We start from the raw sequence: 21,763 nt of genomic DNA, 5'->3' as shown, positions 1-21,763 counted from the left end.
TCTTGGGGAAAATATCTCTTGTTTCTTCAAGTAGCTGAAGTATCAGTTCACCACCACAACTGTATAACCTTTTTGTTTTTCCTCGTATAGATTTCAGCTTTTTGTGCTGCTCGGTGATGTCATTTCGAAGAGGTAGATGTATTGCATATATGTACTTAAAAAAGCATGGTTTCTTCCTCTCTGGTAACCAGCAGCAAAATGCTGTATTACGTAACTGTCTTGGCTTTTGAGGATTGACAAAACTTGGTGGGTGTTTTCCCCTAAATAAACTGCTACCGCTCTCAACAAAAGCTGCGATTTTATTGAAGTGTGTTGCATAAGCGCTCTCCTGACATCTAAACAGCTCTCCGCATCCCTGTGTGCACCAGCAGGATTGTTCCAGTGGGGCTTTTCTGCTTTGGTTTCTGCCTGGTTTGCACTTTGAAGAAAAGAAATCTCGCTGCTATTCCCATTTGCAGCCATATGCCTTGGACTGGGGGGGGACAACTCATCCCAACAGACTTTTTGAGGGGGGATTTGCAGGTAGAGAAAAAAAAAATGTGTTGGGGGATTTCTGTGCAGACAGCGCCTTGGATGTGTCCAGGGAGGCTCCATTGCACTACACGTCTTCCAGGTAGTGTTTGGTAGGTCTAAGGCTTGGGCTCGTGAGTGACTTCTGCGTGTGCAGAAGTGCTCTTGTCGATGGTGCCACCACCTGCAGGCAGAGTCCAGGTGAGGAGGGAGAACATTCCTGTTTTTGAGCATTAAGAGGGCCTGTTTGGGAAAAAACCAGGTGCCTCTCTTGTCCTGGCCACTTGTTTGGCCGAGATAAACCCTGCAGTCAGCAGCAGGACTGGGGAGGAAGGGCAGCACATGCTGGTGTGATGTGTCCTGGCGCTCAGCTTGCCCTGCTCAGACACTGGGGAGTTGAGCTTGACGATGTGTTTTGGTGTGCTAACGTTTTCACTTTTTATTTTTGTCTAAAACATGAGGCACAGCTAAAATCTGTCTGAGCAGCTCTATTTAAAAATAGAGTGAAGTGAGTATTTGTCCTGGCTATACCAAATTAGCATGCTCATTTGCTAGACAAGTGAGCATCTGGCCCAAATGCCTTGTTACAGACTCCTTCCAGTGAAATATTTGTCTGAACCATTTGGCCAGGTGCCATCGCCACAACTTTTTAGGTTTTTTTTTTTTTCCCCTAGCCTTTATGTCATGGTTGGTAAGAGTATACTACTATCTGTTGCTGGCTGAAAATAATCCTGGACAGCTAGGGCTGGCGGAAGGCAGACAGCTATTTATTTAGGTTGATTCAGCTTCCAGTAAACAGCTCTGAGGAATGCTCTGAAATTGCCCATAGGGATTGCTCACAGAATCATGAAAGAAAGAAAAAAGGAAACATTTTGGGACATCATGAATTCATTTTCGGACAGGACTGATCTGTTTCCTTTGGCCAGAATTAATTGTTTAGGTGTCTCAAGCCATTTTTTCGGTTGTCAGTCTGGGTCAGAATGATGACTGATGAATTCTTTCATTTTAAAGAGGCATTTAAATAGATCCAGAAATAGCAGCTTTTAAAAAATAATTTCATTTTGTTACGTTTATGCCATGGAATTTAACACCTTCAGTTCTCCAAGCAGTGTGTGTGTGGGGTGACACAGAACTGCCTTTACATAGCAATAAAAAGAGGTGGAGATAACTGAAACGTTTTCATATGGAAACTTCTGAGTTTTGTTTTCTGACCTCAGCTAGTAACACTTTTGATAATCAAGAGAGCTTGTTTTTGCAGGAGGACACACGATAGACCCATACGTAGCTTCAGTTGGAGCCAAGCAGACCTCATCAGCTGTGTGTTCATCCTTGCGCTTGGGCGTGAATAGGCGTTTTTTTTATCACAATCAAACAGGAATTACCTATTTCCCAGTCAGCAACAAACTCGTTTGGAAACTAGCGGGAGGGATGGGGAGCTTCCTGCTGCGGAAACTGGGCGTGCTGGGAGCTGAGTGATGCTGTGGCCGCACCAATGCTCTGACCACAGGCTGCAGCTTTCCCTTGTTGACTCACCCTTTCTTTGTAACCAGCCTGATTGGGAGGATCATTGTTGTTGCTTCTCAAATCGCTATGTGAAAGGACAAACTGAGGCACCGTGGTCTTGGGGCAGTGGGGGAAGAGAATAAGGTGAAGCTGATGCTCTGGTCTGTGCTGGGATGTTGTACGTCTTCCTTAAAATCACAGTGACACCTCTAAGATAAGGATACCCCATGGTATTGCAGGGGACAAACCAGATGTGCTTTGGGATGCTAGTTCTTCCAACCAAGCCTCATTGTATATTCTCGCTTTTCATGTGTTTTGTGTGTGATTAAGGCAGCAGAGAGAAGATTTGCTGCTGGGTCCTCTGGCGAAAGAGCTTTAGTTAAATCCTAGTGGAACACGGTTTTGCACGGATGATTAAATACTAACACAGTGAATCTCCAAGGTGATGAGGCTGGCAATGCTGCTTCAGGTTTGCTTAAATCATGGGGCTTTTAGACATTTTGATCTACATAATTACAGATACTTGCTTTAAAAAAAGGCTTAATTGCAATTGAACAAGTGTTATACTGTGATGCCTGGGTTGTTTCCTCCATCCCTGTGTCCTGCTGGATCCTGGCAGGTTCAAAAGCCTTTTGATGAAGTGATGGAGTTGAGCTTTATTGGTTTTGTTGTAACACACTAAGTCACAGGAGGTTCCTTCTAGTTGGAGATGCTCCCAAACCTGGGCCGGTGGGGAGGAGAAGAGGGAAGGTATGTGAGAGGGTCTTTTCTTAAAGGTCTTTTCCAACCTAAATGATTCTGAGAGGTGAAGTGGCGTGGCTGGCTCCAAAGAGCCCCAAGTGTGTTGGGGTAGGAGGAAGACAGCCAGCTGTGAGAAACTTCATATGCAAAAATTAGAGCTTGCCGGGACAAACTTTCTTGTCTTTAAAGGGAGATGAGAGGGGGTGGGAAGGCGGTTGGAGCCAGTCGTTCTGTGCTTGCTTTGTTTAGTGAAAAGCGTTTGTCACAGATTTTTTTTCTTGTTTGCTTGTTTAATATGTATTGAAATGAGAACTTTGATCACTCGATAAGGAGATCAGAAGGCTGCTGGATTTTGCTGTTAAGTACCTCTGTTCCTTCTGCTGAAATGCAGTTTTTGTAGAGCTGTAGTGCTTGATGAAATCACAGTGTGAGTCTTTACACCGCCTGTAACAGGCGAGCAGAAGGGGCTTCTCTGCTGGGCGAGTGGCGGGTGGACCCAGAACTGCTGCAAGGATTGTATGTTGTAATGCTTAATCTGCTAAAACAATTACTGGATGTTGGGGGAAGCAACCCTGTGCTTACTCCCTGGTATGATGGGGGTGTTGCTTTTGGGTGGGGGCAGTTTTATAAGACTGTGGTCATGGCTCCTGTGTAAAAAAGAAAAAATCAGTTGCTGTGTCTGAAGCAGAAAGAAAAACAAAATGAAAGAGCTTGTCTGCTTTTCTGGGCTGGAGGCAGAAAGCACATCACTGTTTTATGCATCTGCCTGGCAGGGGCAGTGTCCCTGTCCTGGGAGCTCTTGGCCTCACTGGTGTTGGGCTCGATCTGGCTGGTGGCTTTGTGGTGTAGACAGACATCGCAGAGGGGCAGTGTCATCCAATTGCCTTTTTTTCCTTGCTGCATTAAAAAAAAACCCCAAGATGGGAATCCAGACCTAAAAGGTAAAAGTTAGTGCATCAGCTCGCAGATATTTAACTCCATGGTGGTTATGAAAATCCCTGGGCTTGGCTTCAAGCGGAAGGGTTGATGTTCTAGGCCTTTTAATAAAAGGTCCTGGAAATAATTTTAAGATAAAGCATGGTTAGCGCATCTACTGAAACACTGCAGAGCACTTGGCCCTCCCAGTTCTAATTAATAGATGGCAATAATCCTGCAAAGCCATACAAGTCCATCAAAGGCAGGGAAGTTGCTGATACCACCTCTGAAGGTGGTCCTGCGTGTTCATGCCTCAGCCAGAGGAGTGATGGAAGCCAGCTGAGTGGGGCAGAGCAGACTCTAGCCGGTAACACTGACACAAAACTGAGTTTGGCTGGCAAGTGGTAAGTAGAATAGCATTTCCTTGTGGCTTGACAAAAATCCCCTCTGCTGTAAGAGGAGAAGCTAGGAAGAAATCAGCCATGAGTCAGTGCTTTTTCAGATGCCTTAATATTCCTTTGAACCAAGGTGGTGTGTCAGGCTTTTTTGTGATGCATAATCATGATTAACCCTTTCTGAGTGTGGCTTTATTCTTTTGACAGGATCATCTACTTTCAAAAAATCACTCACCCCTGAGGTAAGTTTCTGACCAACAAGCTGGTTTGTTCCCTGGCTGAGAGAATTAATAATTTCAGACTTGCCTGCTATTTTTCCAATCTCATTCAAGTTAGGGGTAAACCAGGCAGTGGTAAGTACAGTAAGCTGCAGGTTCTCATTTGGGAAATTGGAGCATTTCTCCTTACCAAGGGGATCTCTGCTTAAAAATCCAGCTTGTCCTGGAACTGAACAATTCTTGTGCCACCAAAACACCATAGATCTCCTGCCGCGAGCAAGATGTTCAATTTGTTTTGACTGAGAAACACCATTTAACAACTGCCTGTGTTAGAAGACGATGAGTCAACCGAGCTCCTGTGGCATGAATCAGAGTAGAATTTGCCACCTTCCTAAAATGTTTCCTTAAAGATTCGGCCTTACTGGCAGAACGCATGGTGACTGGCTGCAGTTGGTCCAGACTTGCTTAGAGCTAATCTCTTTGTGATGATGGTGATTAGAAAAAAACCCAAACTCTTCCAGGTGGTCTTGCATGAAGGTGTTTCTAATTAGATGTCCAGCCTCAATCACACAGGAGTCAATTGGTTCTTTGAAGGCATTTCAATGCTGTTGCTGTCCTGGAGTCCAGCTTGTACCATGTCCTCATTTTGTGCGTATGCAGGGGTCTGGGGTTTCACCAGGGTGTGCTTCACAGGCTCCATCTCTGAGAATAGCAAAATTTTGCCAGGTGGTTCTGGGTAGCTGTTGGCCTCTAAGACATTGGGTTTTACATCCTTGATTCTTGCTATCTTTTACTCTGATCCCAGATGCCAGGTGGTTCTGGGCAGCCAGGCTCACAGACGATAAAGAAAGGGCACAGAGGAGTGGACTCCACAGGCGAGACCACCTATAAAAAGGTAAGTTGCCTCTTGCACAACTCATTTGACTGTTATTCTCTTTGCAATGCAAGTGCCTTCCAGAGCAGCAGCATGTCTCACAAGGTTTGATGTTAGACAGTGAGTAATGTCTGTGACAGTTGCTGAAGGAGATCTCAAAGGAAGGGAACCAAAGAACTGAATATGTGCTTCTTAGCTTCTCTTGTAGCCTTCTAAAAAGGGCATTCTTTTTAAACTTTGCCCATTAGCAACACTTCCTAGGCCTCTTCTAGCTTATTGGGTGCTTTCTGTGCTCTTTGGGCACAATAGTTTCTATAGATCTTGTGGCATTACTGGAATTTGCTTTACAAAGGGGAGATTGTTTGGGTATTTTTAAAAAGCCTGTAAATGTGGGTATTTTGTGGATGCTGCTTCCTGTTTGTTGGACTTCATCAGATTGGGCCGACTTTCTCTGAAGCAAGGTTGACTTCTAGGATGTAGATTAAATGGGTAGTGGCTTGATATGGGCATTTTACCACTTAGTGTAAGTGAAGCTTCTGGTCTGAAATCTCTAATCCATCTGTCTGTCAGGAGTCGGAGTTGAAGGAAGGAATTCAAATGGTGTTTCTACAGAAGCCAGCTTTTGTTTTACTGCCCTTTTTGAAACTGCTTGTGTCTTCAAGATTGGGATCTGGCTTTCAGTTTTCCAGCAAATTTGGAGGCAGAAGTGTAGACAGCAGTAAATAGAAGAGAGAAGTAGGAGCCAATGCCCCTTGCAAGGGTCCCAGAAACCTGGTGGGACACTGCATGGGATTTATCTGGGAATGATACTAATTGACAATCTGTCTGTTTTCCATCCCCTCCTTTTCCAGGGGTGGTAAGTTGTTTTTTAAAATTCTTTGCCCTATAAAAGTGATTGTAAACAGGCAGTCAGCTGCTCAGCTGATCGTGCTGGCTAATAGAAGAGAAAAATACTTGTTCCTTGGCAACCTGGCCCTGTGGCTCTGTGTGCACAAACAAGGCAGCATTGCTGTGCTGTGTTGTTAAGTTCTGTTTCTCAACAGTGAGACTGTCCTGGAAGTTTAAGCGCTGCTAGGTGAGTGGAGCTGAGATCTGTTTTCAAGCAACTTTAGCCTTTAGAGGGTAAGGAAGGAAAGCGGAGTCAAGTTCTTCCTCCTTCCCCATCTAATACTGAAGTAAATGTCAGATACAAACAGGTAGCTAAGTAGAAAAGGACACTGTCGACAAGCCGGAGTTACTGCCAGTTTTTGTTGCTCTCACTTCAGGGAACTGTGAGCAGGTCTCTTGCAGCTATAACAGAAAACCAGTTAACTGGGAGAAATGTTCCCATTTGTTTTACAAGGCTTCATGGAGGATGTGTGCCTGGGGAAAAAACCTGAAATGCTTGTCCCCCAGATACTGTGGTGTCCTCTGTTGCCAAATGCTTTGATCTACAGTGATTTCTTGCATGTAGCAGGGGGCTGGGCTTTGTTTAGCCTAAGGAAACAAACACAAACTAGTTGGATCATGAGCCCTGGATCTTGTTTTGGGTCCAGTTGCTTTATGTATAAGCCAAGTGAAATGTCCATGAGCTGCAGTGCACAAATCCAACCTGCACCTGCTCTGCAGCCTCAACATTTCCAGCAGGCTTTACAGCAGAGTTCATATCTCCATACTCCGGGAACTGACAGGCCATATAACATCAGGGTGTTGAGCAGATCTCATCTGGGCTGTTCTGGGAAGGACAGCCCATAGCACGAGCTAGGCTGAAACACGTCCGAGTGGTCTGAGATGAGATCATGTGTTTCGTAGACAGAAGAGGATTCTTGATGTTACAAGAACACAGTCCTACATTGTTCTTGGGCAGTTTGTGCAGAGGCTGCAGGAGCGGGAGTTCTGTCTTTGCTCCTTATTTAAAAATGACAGTGAACTCCTTAGGGTTAAAGAGCCATGACCTAGCAAGAGAGGCAGACAGAGGAATGTGGTAGCACCAAACAGAAGCGCGTGTTGTGTGCTGGCCATGCCTGCCTTGTCCTGTAGAAGACCTGAGTCTGTGCCCAGGCTCGGGAAGAGCAAGCTTCAAAGTGTATAGTTCCAAAACCAAGGTGTCAAGAAGTGTGTTTTATTCCTAGGGGCACAAGGTAATCTGTCCCTGGGTGTCTTCCCCCTCTGACTGCAGTGTGTAGAGATGAGTGCTGTGGGAGGATGAAATGAAATTCAGTCCTTTTAAGGACCAGCTGGATGTTGATTCCAGCTTAAGTCTTTTACTGCTAGACCACCCAGAGTGCAAGGATCAAGCAGGATGCTATCAGAGATGTAGGGGTGTTCCCAGGTGTTCTTATTGCCAAAGTGGTATTAGTCAATGAGAAAGAAATAATGGAAGCTGGAACCAGTAGGTGTAAAATACCCTGGGTAACAGTGCTGTTTTAAACTGGGGGCTCTCTTTTCTTTAACTCCTTTCATTCCTATTTCTAGCCTGCTGCTCCGCATGTCTAACTGTCCTGGTTTCAGCTGGGATAGAGTTAACTGTCTTCCTAGTAGATGGTGCAGTGCTATGTTTTGAGTTCAGTATGTGAAGAATGTTGATAACACTGATGTTTTCAGTTGGTGCTCAGTATTGTTTAGACTATAGTCAAGGATTTTGCAGCTTCTCATGCCCAGCCAGGGCCCAAGAAGTTGGCACAGGACACAACCAGGGCACCTGACCCAAACTGGCCAACAGTGTATTCCATACCATGTGATGTCCCATCTAGTATAGGAACTGGGGGTGGGGGGCGGGGAATCGCCGCGGGGGGATTAGCTGGGTGTCAGTCGGCGGGTGGTGAGCTATTGCCCTGCGCATCATTTGTACATTCCAATCCTTTTATTACTACTGTTGTCGTTTTATTAGTGTTATCATTATCATTATTAGTTTTTTCTTTTCTGTTCTATTAAACCGTTCTTATCTCAACCCAGGAGTTTTACTTTTTTTCCTGATTTTCTCCCCCATCCCTCTGGATGGGGGGGAGTGAGTGAGTGGCTGCGTGGTGCTTAGTTGCTGGCTGGGGTTAAACCACGACACTAACTCACTTTCTCTGCCCCTCCAGACAACATCATCTGCCTTGAAAGGTGCCATTCAGCTGGGCATTACACACACAGTTGGAAGCTTGAGCACCAAGCCTGAAAGAGACGTTCTCATGCAAGATTTCTACGTAGTAGAAAGTATTTTCTTCCCAAGGTCAGTGCTTGCTTTCTTCTCTCTCTGGTGCTTTGATAGTGGGTAGCAGCATTAGTTTCTAACGCTGCTTGCACATGAGGAAGCTGCACCAAACCAGGACAGCTGACTGCAGGAGTGAGCATAGGTCTCCTGAGCAGACCTACTCAGTGCACTGCTTATGGACCAACTCTGGCTCCTGCCTGCCAACTGTTTCTGAAGAACTCTGGCTTTTTCCTATATATGTCCACCATCGGTTGTGTGAACAAATGCAATTTTGCTATTGTGTGTGCCTACGTGTATCCCTTTTGGGTGGGTGCTTTCTAGCCCTTGAGTGTGTTAGAAGCAGCCAGCCAGCGGGTGTTTGCTTTTAGGGCAGTTTCTTAAGGAATGTTTCAAATACAAATACTTATGTGTGCTTCTCTCCTTGATCAGTGAAGGGAGTAACCTGACCCCAGCTCATCACTACAATGACTTTCGGTTCAAAACCTATGCTCCAGTGGCCTTTCGCTATTTCCGGGAGCTCTTTGGGATCCGACCAGATGACTATTTGGTAAGTTGGTGGTTGGACCAGGTTCCCATTTGTTGCATGCTGTGTGTGACAGGTGTTTGTCATCTTGCCCCTCTTGGAGCTATGGAGTGCTGCGAGGCCCAGAGGCAAGCTCTGTAAGCACAGCAGTGGATGCTGTATGTGACCCTGGTGTTTGCCTCTGTTAATGCTTAAAAGGAAGAGCCTTTGTGCTGAAGTTTCCTGTTGATGTGTCTCTCACCTCTGCGTTTCTCACCTTGTCCTCCTCAGTACTCGCTCTGCAATGAGCCACTCATTGAACTTTCAAACTCTGGGGCCAGTGGATCCCTCTTCTATGTATCCAGTGATGATGAGTTTATCATCAAAACGGTTCAGCATAAAGAGGCTGAGTTCTTACAGAAGCTGCTGCCTGGCTACTACATGGTGAGTCACTTGGGTGAGGCTTCCTCTGTGAGCTAGGGAAGAGTCCCCCAAATGTACAAGTGTGACAGATATTGCTGTCTGCTGCCTGGTAGATATGAGTAAAGGTTTGATCTGTGCCCCAGCTGAGTGGCAGCTTCTCTCTCAAATGTCCAGTGACAGTCATGGACTCACACAAGCTGCCTAGGTATCACAAGCCTGGAGTGCTGTGCAGGGGTCTTGGGTTGCACTTTGTGACTTGGACCCTTTTGGAAAGTTGCAGCCTGCTTTGTCACCAGCTGTGAACTGTTTGCTTCCATGCTGCGCAGCATCAGGCCCATGGTACTTTGTCTTGCAAAGCTGTTCTTGTGTTTCCCTTCCCAGAGCTATGCTTGTTTCTGTCTGCAAAGATGAAGAGTTGAACTCTTGATTTTAAGTTTCTATATATAGAAGCAGCAGCTTTGAGAGTAAAGGTGTGTTAATTTTATGAAAGTGGCTATAGCAAAAAAGGCTTTATCGGTTCTGGAGCAAAATCAGATCCTACCCTGAACACAATGTCTGTGTGATCTGACTGCTCGTGTTTGTGTCCAGCCTGGGCTTTACAAGCTTCCTCTGTGTAAGGGAATTTAGCCATGAGATAGTCTTGCCGTGTAGAAGTGCCTTAGGACTCTTGATGCTGCCACAAGAGTTTAGACCCATCTCTATCCTGATGTATTTAGCTTGACCTAAGTGCCAAATTTAAAAAGGCTAAGCACAAGATCTTCCTCTGCTCTGAAGCCTCCCCAGCTTAGCTTCTGTGTGAATGAGCAGCAAACTCCTTCCTTCCTACCATCTTTCTCTGACCCATTCAGCTTTGCAGAGAGATCGTGAACAACTGCAGGCATTGCACATCTGTTCCCTGTGTTCACCTGCCCTTGTCTCTTAGCTTCTTTGGCAATGGCTTTGAATCATTGCCAGCCCCATTTCAATAGAGAAGCACAGGAAGGAGCAAATAACTCCTCTGACTGGCGTGTGAATAACCAGAATGACTTTGAAGGTATTTCTTTCTTTGGCATTTCAGAATTTGAACCAGAACCCAAGGACACTGCTGCCAAAGTTTTATGGCTTGTACTGTGTCCAGGCTGGGGGCAAAAACATTCGCATTGTTGTGATGAACAATCTACTGCCGCGCTCTGTCAAAATGCACCTGAAATACGACCTGAAGGGCTCCACCTACAAACGCCGAGCATCCCAGAAGGAGCGGGAGAAGGTCTTCCCAACGTACAAGGACTTGGATTTTATGCAGGACATCCCTGATGGCCTCTTCTTGGACTCTGACATGTATAATGCTCTGTGCAAAACATTACAGAGAGACTGTTTGGTAAGTGTAAGGGTGAAGGGTGGTGTGGAGAGTTCTTTCCTTTTTTCTGAGTCTTTCCCACAAAAAGGAGATGGCAGCTGCCGCTCTTGTAGCCTCTGCCAGTTAACTTAGAGAGCCCATTTTTTTGGTGGTGATGTGAACAAGAAGCAGGACCTGGACCCCAGTTCCGTTCAATACTTCCAACCTGAATTAAACCCAGTGCAGACCTGGACCCCAGTTTCGTTCAATACTTCCAACCTGAATTAAATCCAGCACTGCCTCTAGAGGTGGAGGAAGCACCCTCTGCCAAGGTTGAGCTCTGGAGCAGGGCAGGAGCTGGGGACAGGGGCAGGAGTCTAGTCTGAAAGTTGGGCAGCTGTGCATAAGTCAGCGTTGTCCCTTGGCTTGGGTCCTTGTCCGCACCGGAGTACCACCGATGGCTTTCCTCTAACTCCCTTTGGCGACTGTAGATGAGCTGACTCTGCACGAGCTGTGGATTAAAAGCCATCCCCTCAATATGCTCGGGGCTCTAGGCAAAAATGCTGACTATGTTTCTGAAAATGTCTGCTCTGACAGTTTCACTGGGCTTGCAATAATGAGTGAGCCATTGTTGACTTTCTGCCCAGGTTCTGCAGAGCTTTAAAATCATGGATTACAGTTTGCTTGTTGCAATCCATAACATTGATCTGGCACAAAGAGAGCACGCGATGGCAGACGGGACATCCCAGACTGATACACGGCGACCCGCTGCCCAGAAAGCCCTCTACTCGACAGCCATGGAATCCATCCAAGGAGAGGCCCGGCGAGGTGGCACCATAGAAACAGATGACCAGTAAGTCTGTGTCAGTGTTGGTCTTCCCAGTGAAATGCTGAGGAGCGAGGGGTAAAACCCAAGCCTGGATAATGGAGACTTAATTTAGATGCAGGCTGGGCTATACAGGATTGCTGTCATGCTGGGCAGAGAGGTGTTGGTATCAAATCTTGTGCTTTTATCTTTGATTTCCCCTCCTTAATGTACAAAAGATTTTTCTTGCCTTCCAGGTGGCCTTTAAGAGTTCTCTGCCCACCAGTTACTGGCAGCTTCAACTACTTACTTCCATACACCTCTAAGAGGCATAGCAAGAGCTTTGTTAGATCAGACTAACAGCCCATAAAGTCCAGCTGCCATCTTAGTATGAATGGTAGTAGATGCTCTCTACAGTTGCTTGGTCTCTTCTCATGCTTGAGTTGGGGTTAATCCTCATCTTCAATAAAATTGTCATACAGAGGGAAAAGGGGGTCAGTTCTCAGGAGGTTTAGCTAATTTACTGAAAAGCATTTTGCTCTGACTTCTCTTCCCTAATTTGTTTGCTGAACAGTAGGTCCTTCCCACATGTTGACACTTGTTAAATAGTTCACATAATATTCAGCCCACGCTAGGCTGTGTGAGAGAGGCAGTGGGGTGTGAGAACACCCTGTTTCATGTCTGTGTCCTGTCCTCTTCTAGGATGGGAGGCATTCCAGCCCGCAATGCAAAGGGGGAGAGGCTGCTGCTGTACATCGGCATCATTGATGTGTTGCAGTCCTACAGGTAAGAAACAATAACATCTGTGTATCACCTAAGGGTGAAGACCACTTTACAGCATTGTCCACCCCTGGTTGGTTGTCAAGATGGGCTTTCAAGAAATAGTTAAGACACAGATAAACATTTCTTTCTTTTTGTTTTATTTATCACTTTCTATTTTTGGGGGATCAATTTCTGGGTCTTGCTTACTGTATTTACTTCATGTTCCTGGAATAGATTTACTCTTACAAAGTGTTTTTTTTCTATGCTGTGGTGGTTGTACACAGGCACTGTGCAGGAAGTGGCAACAAAAAAACAAGTGGTGGCTTAAAATGGCCATAACCACTTCTCCCTATAAAATGAAAAACAGCTGTAAGGCTTACCTTTTCTTATATTTATGTTAAAATGCAATGTGCAGAGGGTTACATGTGTAAAGTCTCTGTTAAATGTCATTGCAAGTTAACTGCCCTTGATAATTATGCCTGTGAAACTCTCCCCTTGGGAGAGTGAACTGTGCAGTCAGCCCTGGTGTCTGTGGAACAGTCTTAGAAAAGTAGGACAATGAAGAGAATCCAAAGCAGTCCATGTTTGGGGTGTGCTTGCCACTGTGGTCAGAAGCTGGGCTCAGTACTGAGCACGATAGGATACAGACAGTGGGGACTTGGTGTGAAAATTGTCCTTAATTCTTTCCTTTGTCAGATTTGTCAAGAAGCTGGAGCACTCTTGGAAGGCCCTGGTACATGATGGGGTAAGTAGAAAATATCCCTTTTTAACTTGTTCAGCAGTAATACCAGCATCTTTTTAAACTGTGCCTGCTGTCCTTGCTCCTTCTGGGCATCCTGGATATATAAGGGGTGTGTGTGTGTTTGCCCTCTTATATAGAAGTATTACTTTCTAGGTACGCTCAAAAATGTTGGTTTTGTTAATGCTGGTCATCTACTTGTTCATTAACAAGCATTGATTGCTTTGTATATAATGCCTACAGCTTGTAGCTAATGTGCTTCTCACAGCTGCTAGTGAGAGCAACTCTGAGAATCCCTGACTGTTCCTAGTCCAACATAGCTTGTGTTTCAAGGCTAACAGCCTGAGGGAAGCTCATGTCAACCTTGACCATTTAGTTCAGATTCAGACGTTAATGTTTGTCCCTTGGACTTCTAGGACACTGTATCTGTGCACAGACCCAGCTTCTATGCTGAAAGGTTCCAACGGTTCATGTGCAACACAGCGTTCAAGAAAATACCATGTAAGTACCTCCATGCAGCTGTACCCTTGGCAGTTGCTATGGTTCTGGCTTCTCCCTTGTCAGCAGTTGTGGTTTGGGAAGGTGGACGAAAGCATTTAGGAAGTCTGTTGTGCTGTGTCACCCCTTCCTTCCTCCTAGATCGTTCTTGCCTCACAGATGTGACTTTATAGGAACTGTATCATCCATTAGCTTGTTCCTTCAGGGCACAGCCCTCGCGCCAGACTCTTACTGGAAAGTTGCTGCATTGAGTTTTTTACTCCTTCCTGAACGTGTTAGAAAAGTGCTTTTTTGGTTTTTGTCTTTAAGTAAAGCCATCGCCTTCTAAGAAGAGCCGGTCTGGCACAACAGTTCCTCGGCGGAGCTGTCAAGGAGGAGTGCCTTCCCAATCACACATGTCATGCGAGACAAAAGCACAAGTAACGACAGAGGTGGATGTAGAACAAGGTTGGTGCCTGGGCTAAAAAAAACACCCAACCAAACAAAAAAAACCTAGAGAAGTTCAGCTTGTATTTGTCTGATTGAAGCTTGCTGCCTCCTGAGTGGTGCAAGACACCTCCATGTTGTTTTGTGGTCTTGCCAGGGGAGGTCCTGTTTTCTGGGGTTGTGGGTGTGAGAAACCAGATGGGGCCAAAAACTCATACACACTGAATGGCCTTTGAGAGCACCATGAGAAAGCCTGGAGGAGCAGCGAGCCCTTGAAATGCTCAGCTCTTTCCAAGTATTCTGTTGCAACAAATGCAAGGCAGGATGATAAACCTCATGTTTCAGTAAAGGCCAGTCTTTACTCACAAGCAGGATTAGACCGGGTTGTGGAGGTGGGGAATTGTTAGCTCATGCATCTCTGTGGGATTTTTCAGCCTCATCCAAGCATCTGGTGTGGCCCACGCTCCCCCTGGGCTGTGGTTGCGTGGGAGTCCCGTGTGCCTGGTCTCTTCCTAACAGCTCATGCCCCTGGAGTTTGTATTAGGGGAGAAGCTGGGCTAGGCAGTCGTGTGGAGGCTTGGACTTGGAACAGAGAGCTGCATGCAGGGCTGGTTCTTCAGGGCTCGAGCGTCTTAGATGTCTTGGGTGGGATCCAGCATGGATCCTGATCCCTGGCTAATGTGGGAGCTTGTGCCACACAATCCCACTTGTTGGGGATCAGATGGAACAGTCTGTGCTTCAACTCAGGTTCCCACCTTGGTCGCCCAGATCTCCTGCCCAGGACCCTGCCGGTAGACGAAGCTAACAGTGATTCCATTGCAACAACCCTGTCCACTTCTTCTTTGGGCAGTGGAGGCCTCAACTCGCCCGCAAATAGGTAAGACCATTGCTGGTTTGGCGCATGGCAGGCCAGTGACTCCTGCAAGTCAGGTTCATGAGCCATGGGAGGACTTTGTGCTGCTTTATGGATGTTTTGGGTTTTGGCATGCTTGCAGAAATACCTGTTTGAGTGGTCCGTGTGTTGTGGAGCAAGCTCACTGCTGTCGGTTCATGCATGTGCGAGGAGGGAGGGTTGTCTCGCTGTTCCTGCTTGCAGTCTCTTTACAGATGACATGATCTTGCGTCTTCTGCTTGGGCTGTTTGGGGGTCCCAGTGGCTTTTAGTTCCTTGTGTGTTCTGTATTTAATGGCTTTATTCTGGAGTTGGGGTAATTGTGCTAAAGTGAGTTGGTGAAAGTGCGACTGCCAAAGTGTATGTGAAGAGCATTAATGTGATGATGGGTGATGCTGAAGATGACCTTCTGGCTGCTCTTTTCAGAGGGTTGGGCTCTCTTGCAACTTACTGATTGTGTTAGCATTGAGCTCTTACAACTCCTCAAAGGAGGCTACAGGGTGTGTGCAGGTGTGGTTCAAAATGTCTCAGAAGCTGAAATGCATGGAGAGCCCTGAGGGAGCTGGTGTCTGCCTTTGTTTTATTTCTTGCTGAAGTGGTAAGACTAGCAGGGATGAGGAGGAGCTGTGGTCAGAGGACAATCCCTTTTGTAGAAGTTGTTCTGAGGTACTAACTTCTCTTCTTGGAAGTGATCGGAAACCATCTTCCCCATTACTGAGCCACTGCCTACACAGTGGCACCGATAGAAGTGCCTGCTCTCTTATGAGCTGCAGGAGAACAAGGTGCACCTGTGATTACCACCTCTTACTCCCTCTGTAAAACATGGAAACTTCTTGGTAGGGATCCTAAACCAGAGCTGCTCCTTTCCAGTATGTCAGCATGCCTGAGGTGTTCTTTTTACTTACTTAACCGCGGGTGTCTCTCCTTCAATCTCTACGTAGGTCAGTGGGCGTACAAGTGCATAAAGCTGACAGCTCAGCAAAGGATTTGACTAGAGCAGCTCCTGGCATCTTCCTGTCTAGGTGAGGGGAGGAACGAGACTGCCTGAAACATTCTCCTGTCTAGAGGCTGTGCTCAGTGAGGCTTACCCTGGGATTTGACCTCATACTTGTCACTGGCCGGTGGTTACAGAGGTGGTGTACAGTCAGGTCACTCCTACATTGCAGTGCTGTAATGCAGTATGTCCCTGGGCCAAGGCTCAGCAGTCCTTAACATGGCTGTCTGCTGTAAGGCTCAATGGTAAAACCTCTCAGGATGGTGTCCTCCTTACCCCACGTGGCGCTGAGCAGCGTTCTTGGTAAAAGCACAGATTCCGGTAGGCAAGATCAAACCTGCTGCACAACTGGGTTGAGTCCCAAGATGTTTCCCAGACGCAAAGCCTGATCTGTGTTTGCCCCAGGCACCTCTAGAGCAGAGCACACTGCTTACTGTACCCTGTGGGCACCTAGGCAAGTGGTTACCCTTTGTCAATAGCCTGTAAAACCGTGTGCCAGCGCCAGACGGTGGTAAGGAAATCCAGGAAGGAGAACAAACCAGTGTTTTCTCCTATGCGGGCCTGTGAGATTTGGGCTTCCTGCATCAGACCTGTTGTCAGAGGCTTAAATCCACTTTTGTGACCTTGGGAGATCTGTAAAGCTCTGCAAACCCTGAAAAGGATGAAAGTGATTTGTGGATTGTTGATTTATAACGACATAACTTGTTGAATGGATTTAAAAAGATGGTTTGTTTTTTGTTTTTCTTTTCTCTCTGTGGAATGAGCCAGTCTAGCAGGGTGTTTTTCCCACCCTTTGGAGAGGTAACCTCTTAAATCTCTGTAGTCCTGTACAAAGGGGAGTGATCTCACCCCAAATCTCTCCAGCTAGAGATGCCCGTCTAGTGTGGGCACAGGAGGAAGGCAGGATCTGGCCTGCTCCAGATCTGTCTTAAGAACACAAGCTCAGCCCTCTTGTCTGTGCTACCACAACCTCAGTCTCTTTTGCAGCACAGCCTCATGCCTGTCTCAGAAATGTTGCCACGTGCCTCTGTTTGCGGTGAGCAACCTGTGTGTTGAAGATGTGCTCTCTGTGGTGGCGTAAGTGATGCTGTGCAGGCGTGGGTGCCCTCCTGAGGCTGGGATTCCCCTGGTCCTCAGCCCAGCTCTGTCGTTAACATCTGGCAGAAGCTTGCTGGTGTTGGGGACACCAAAACATTGGCATGGGCTACTGGGAATGGAAGCTGCTGACCGGCATCCTGCAGCAAGGGGTACCGGAGGGTGATCCCCTTTTGAGAGGGGCACTTCTTTTTCTCTTAAGCACTGTAGTTTAGTGGTGGACCTGCTAGTGTTAGGTTAATGGTTGAACTCGATCTTAAGGGTCTTTTCCAACCTAAATGATTCTATGATTCATCCTGCAGTGCTGCTTTGTGCTAATTAAGACAACCCTCAAGGGCTATATGCGCTGTAAACAACACTGAGCATCCTCGCCTTTAATTTCTGCATAGGTCAGAAGCAGCGAGTTGCCAGTTAGAGAGCTTGGTGGAGGAGGAAGCCAGAGCAGCTCAAGAGTATCCAGGTCCGTAGGTGAGGCATGATCAGGCAGAAAGGGAGCTGTGCCTTCCTGGTGAGGATTCCATTTTCGGTGTTGATCCAAGGGTGTTTGGTTGGGGTGATGTGTAGCCTGATGACTGACCAGCTTGATGCTTCCTGTACTCTAGCAACAGGCAATTGAATCCCCGCTAATTAAGGCAACCACTGCAGGCAGGCTGTGACAAGCCCTGGGTGTTAGCTGCAGGAAGGCCGAGCAGGTCATGCTGTCTGTAGGCAATCCTGAAACCTCCTCTGTTAGTCGCCAGTGCACTGGAAAGCCCTGACCACTTGGCTTAGGTGAAGTATGTACTCTCAGTCTTGACTTCTTGCTCAAGGGGCAAGGAGAGATGCTGTGGCTGCCATGTCCTCAGTAGGAAGCGGGGCAAGGCGCAAGCTGGGAATTGGAGTTCCTCAGGCAGCAGGTTGCAACCCATAGCTGTAGGATCGTGAAAGAAGTGGGGAGGTAACAGGTTATTAGACTAAAGCAAGTCTTGTTCTGTGCTCCACATTTCTTCCTTGGCAATGTATCCTATCAGGCTCTTAGTGTGCCCGTGTTATATAGCCTGCTGTCAGGCTATAGCTCACATTCAGAGCATAAAAGGTTTGTTAAAGTTTTGCCAGGGGCTTTTTCAAACAAGGGTGTCTGTGTCTGGAAAGGCTGAGATGTGGTAAGCTCTGGTTTCTTTGTACCTGGACTGTTTTCACCCAGGACCATTTCTGTGTTGATGAGGTGCTTGAAGACTTCTGTAAAGAGGTGCTGCTGCTTGGATGGACAAAAGATCCTCGTTTCTAATGCCTGAAGTCATGTCAGACTAGGAGGGATGATGTTCTAGGTGGTGTTTTGGGTGCCTGCCCCAGGAGGGATTGTGTTGCCTGTGCTTCCATATTAAGCCTGCCTAACAAATGCCTTTGTGCAGTGCTGGGATCTTCTGTTGGCTGGGTACAACAGGGCAGCCCTGGAGATGAGACTTATTGACAGCTCACTTTTAAAAACTGCTTTACAGGTCTTCCCCTTCTGTTTCCCCAGTGGCTCCCCAGGGCCTTCTGTACCTGAGCACTCCGCAGAGCTGAGAGAGCAGCTTGAAGACCTGCAAGAGACTGAGATAAGCTTTGTGAGTACTTCCCTGTTTAGGAGGAAAAGTGCGGCTCTGGAGGTAGATGGAGAATTGCGGGGATTATGTGGTCCCTGGTTGTGCTGGGAACACGGGCACTGAGTGGGATGTGTGAGTTGACCAGAGCAGGAGCAGATGTTCTTCATCCCCCTCTGGTATGCAAAAGCTCAGCCTGCCTTGTGCTAGGCACTGTTTGTACTCTTAGTGATAATCTGTTGCCCCAACTGCCCTAAATTAGATAAGCAGGAGGCAAAGCAGAGACATTCCCCTTTCTTGAGAGCCCAGAGTGGGTCTGATGGCAGAGATAATACGGGGTGAAGCTGACCAGGCTCATCTTGCTGTCCCCATGGCAGATGGTAAATACTCACTGACCCTCTTGTTTTAATGTAAGGTAGTGTTTGAGGGTAAGCCTGAACTCAGCTGCCCCCTTGACTCTGCCTCTCCCAGGGTGGAGAAGATTTAGGAGAAGCCACCAGGCAGGACACACCTCCTGCTCCTCTTCCTCAGAGGAAGGCAGACCCCTCCCCAGCATCTCCCCCTCTTTTCTCTTCACAGTGAAGCAACACCAAAACCACTGCGATGGAAGCAGATTGTTCTGTGCTCTGCGTGGTCTGTGGAGTCTGACAAACATTCAGCCCCTGTTGCTGATTTATTTTGTTTTGTTTAAAGTAATCTTATGTGGACAGAAACCTAAAAGCTGGAAGGCTGGGCTACACTTAGTGGGATAGTATTAACAAAGATCGAGCCAGCACAGCTGAGCCTCGGACACCTGGAAGTCTCCTTAGAGCAGAGCCCACCACTGTGTCCCTGCTGTCCTCCTTTCTTTGAAGCCTGGCGAGAGCAAAGGCGGCTGTCAGGAGGAGGAGGAGGAACTGCTCCATGTGGGCTGAAGCCCTCTGGAAAAGGGATCTGACTTTCAGGGAGTTAGCTGCTTACGATGCTGACGCCACAGACCTTGCGAGAATGGGCGACTCGTTGGAGTTACTGGGGGGAAAACGGGCATTAGAGCCTCGTTGGGACAGTTTGGGACAGAGCAACGTGGTTTTATTTTGTATTTTAAACAAGTTTTTAATTTAAATGTTTTTCTGAATTCAGTCATATCACTTCTTTTTAGTCTTGCAATATAGTAATTTTTTTTTAATAAGTAGGGGTTTTTTCCAGTGTTCCACCAACAAGTATCCCATGTGAGAGGCAGAGAGGGGGAGCAGAAGCTGTACTGACTGTGGATGACCTCCTCTCCTCCTCCAGCCACTCCTGGCTGCCAGAGCCTCCTCCATTTTCAATCTTGCATCGCCCTGAGACAGCAACAAGGAGAGCTAGGTGCTGTGCTGTATTGCTTGGAGCATTTTGAATGTGTGAAGCTTTTAAGAGGTCAGGGAGGTTTTGGATTGCTTTGTCCCCAGTTTTTAAACGACGCCCTTTTGTTCCTTCCCCGCCAAGCAGGGAGTCGCAGGTGAAGGGAGATCTTTGTAAGGGGCGTGCTTTTTTAAAAGTATTTCTTAAGCAAATGGACCAAACCCAGCCTGCTCCGTTCCCTTCCCCTGCCCTGTGTCCTGCTGCGGGCACCACGTGCAAAACTCTTCCCGTTTTTATAGCTCGGCTCCCTTTTGATATCTCGCCTGTATCGTAGCCGCTGTTGACGCCAGTGTTCCCTGCGGCGTGAAACCAAGGTTCCTACCTAAATGGGACAGACTTCTGCCTCCACAAAAGTATGAGGCATTTTGAGTCCGGTTTTAAACAAAATAATAAGCTGAAAGGAGGGATTGTTCTGCTGCCGTTTCCCTGCGGTGACGCCTGGCCCATGCTGGCTGCAGATGCTTCTCTAGAGATATCAGAGCAGATGTCGGACTGATCGTTATTTTCACTAAATGCTTTTTTTAAAGAAATGAAGTGACTCTTCCCCGTGTTTCTGGTGGGTTAGAATCCTCCGTTCTTTTTTATATATATATAAAAAAAGTAATTTAAAGCTTGCCCTTGCGATAGTGCAAGGGATTTCTATACTAATTAGCAATGATTGCTAAGGAAACAAAGAATGTAGTGGTGTAGAAAGGGATTTTTTTTTAGGTGATGTTTCAGAGCCAAGTCTCTTCCCACCTTCCACTTCAACCTTTCCAAGTGGATGTGACACAAGCTGATATTTTTTTAAGAAAAAGTGTGGGGTTTTTTTTGAACTGGGTTTTTTGTTTTTTTTGTTTTTTTTTTTTTTTTTTTTTTGTTGTTGGTTTTTTTTCCCCAAAAGACCAAGTGGAATGGCCTTACTCCGGGTATCCGGATCCCCAGGGGGTTGGTGGAGCGCGAGGACAGTCGCTGTTCACAAACTGTTTGGTTCTCAAGGGCTCTCAAACCTTTCGACACTGATTAACATCACGATGAGACCCGTGAGCGGGAGGAAGATCGGCTCGGGGACGCCTGCACCATCTCTGCTGGATCTTCCCGTCTCCCTCCCCTGTACCTCTGACTTGATCCAGCAGGTTACACTTTATAGCTGAAGTAACTGTCTATATTAGACACTTGTTTCTTATCTTCCCACCTAACCCATATTTGTTTTATTTTAGCAGGAGGGAAGAAAACCAAGTCTCAGTTTTTTTCATGATTTAATATTTATGAAGTTGTATTTAAGTGTTTTTTTTTTTTCTTTTCCTGGAGATAGTTATTCAGTGAGTAGGGAGGTGGGGTGGCGGGTGGGGTGGCATTTATATATTGACTTCTGCTTTGTAATGGGTTTTCAGAACTGCTTCTTTTTGTGTGTGTGCGTGTTTCAAAGTGATGGGCGATGGGTTTTCATGTCGTTTTTTAAACACCCGAGCGGCGTCTCTCCAGCGTGGGGGGGGACTTCGCTTCTCCGGCCGCGCCGGGGAGGGATTGGGGAGCAGCTGACGCCGCCATGACCTCCGGCTTGACGCCAGGCGATGGGATGGAGTACGTACGGGTGGACGGACCTCTCCTGTCCTGCTCGGCGTCACCATTGTCACTGTTGCCGCCGGGACCCCCCTTCTGGGAGTGTCACCTGGGAGGGACAGACCTGTCCCCGTTCCTGGGGAACAGCTCGTGCTGTGCGTGACCCCCCCCACCTTGTCCTTTTGGCTATGTAACGCTTGTGGCCTCGTCCGCTGTTGGAACCACGCTGCTGTCTCTTGGACGCGCAATACACGGTGTGCTGCTGAACCCACTGCCTGCCTGCCTCCTCTGTCCAGGGTGGGGTGAGAAATGGGGATGGGGGACGACACAGGACCCTCGGGGGTGGGGGGTGGGGGTCAGGGGCCAAGGGGAAACTTCTTGTTGCTGCCCCGACATTGAGGTGGTGGAGGGAAGGGACGGTCCCGGCGCTGGGGGCGGGGGACCTCTGGTTAGTGGCCGCAGGGGGGCGTCACGGGCATCCCCGGACTACAGTTC

At 47.3% G+C, this 21,763-nt stretch overlaps 1 protein-coding gene across 5 annotated transcripts in view; it reads left to right on the top strand.

Moving 5' to 3' along the window:
- Positions 1–21,535, top strand: part of PIP5K1A (phosphatidylinositol-4-phosphate 5-kinase type 1 alpha) — a 28,365-nt gene extending 6,830 nt beyond the window's left edge. For 2 of the 5 annotated variants that reach the window (XM_049806115.1, XM_049806117.1), the window contains 13 exons: positions 4,272–4,306; positions 5,088–5,177; positions 8,222–8,352; positions 8,764–8,881; positions 9,128–9,280; positions 10,317–10,616; positions 11,222–11,427; positions 12,082–12,165; positions 12,838–12,886; positions 13,297–13,381; positions 13,688–13,825; positions 14,552–14,681; positions 18,286–18,919. In XM_049806115.1, the coding sequence (XP_049662072.1) occupies positions 4,272–4,306; positions 5,088–5,177; positions 8,222–8,352; positions 8,764–8,881; positions 9,128–9,280; positions 10,317–10,616; positions 11,222–11,427; positions 12,082–12,165; positions 12,838–12,886; positions 13,297–13,381; positions 13,688–13,825; positions 14,552–14,681; positions 18,286–18,472 (1,706 nt within the window). In that variant the 3' untranslated portion in view covers positions 18,473–18,919. The other 3 variants (XM_049806118.1, XM_049806119.1, XM_049806116.1) reach the window with 3 other exon arrangements.
- Positions 21,536–21,763: the final 228 nt, after the last annotated feature.

Source organism: Accipiter gentilis, chromosome 7 (assembly GCF_929443795.1).
Source record: "Accipiter gentilis chromosome 7, bAccGen1.1, whole genome shotgun sequence".
Lineage (NCBI taxonomy): Eukaryota > Metazoa > Chordata > Aves > Accipitriformes > Accipitridae > Astur > Astur gentilis.
This window is presented reverse-complemented; position numbering and strand designations above follow the sequence as displayed.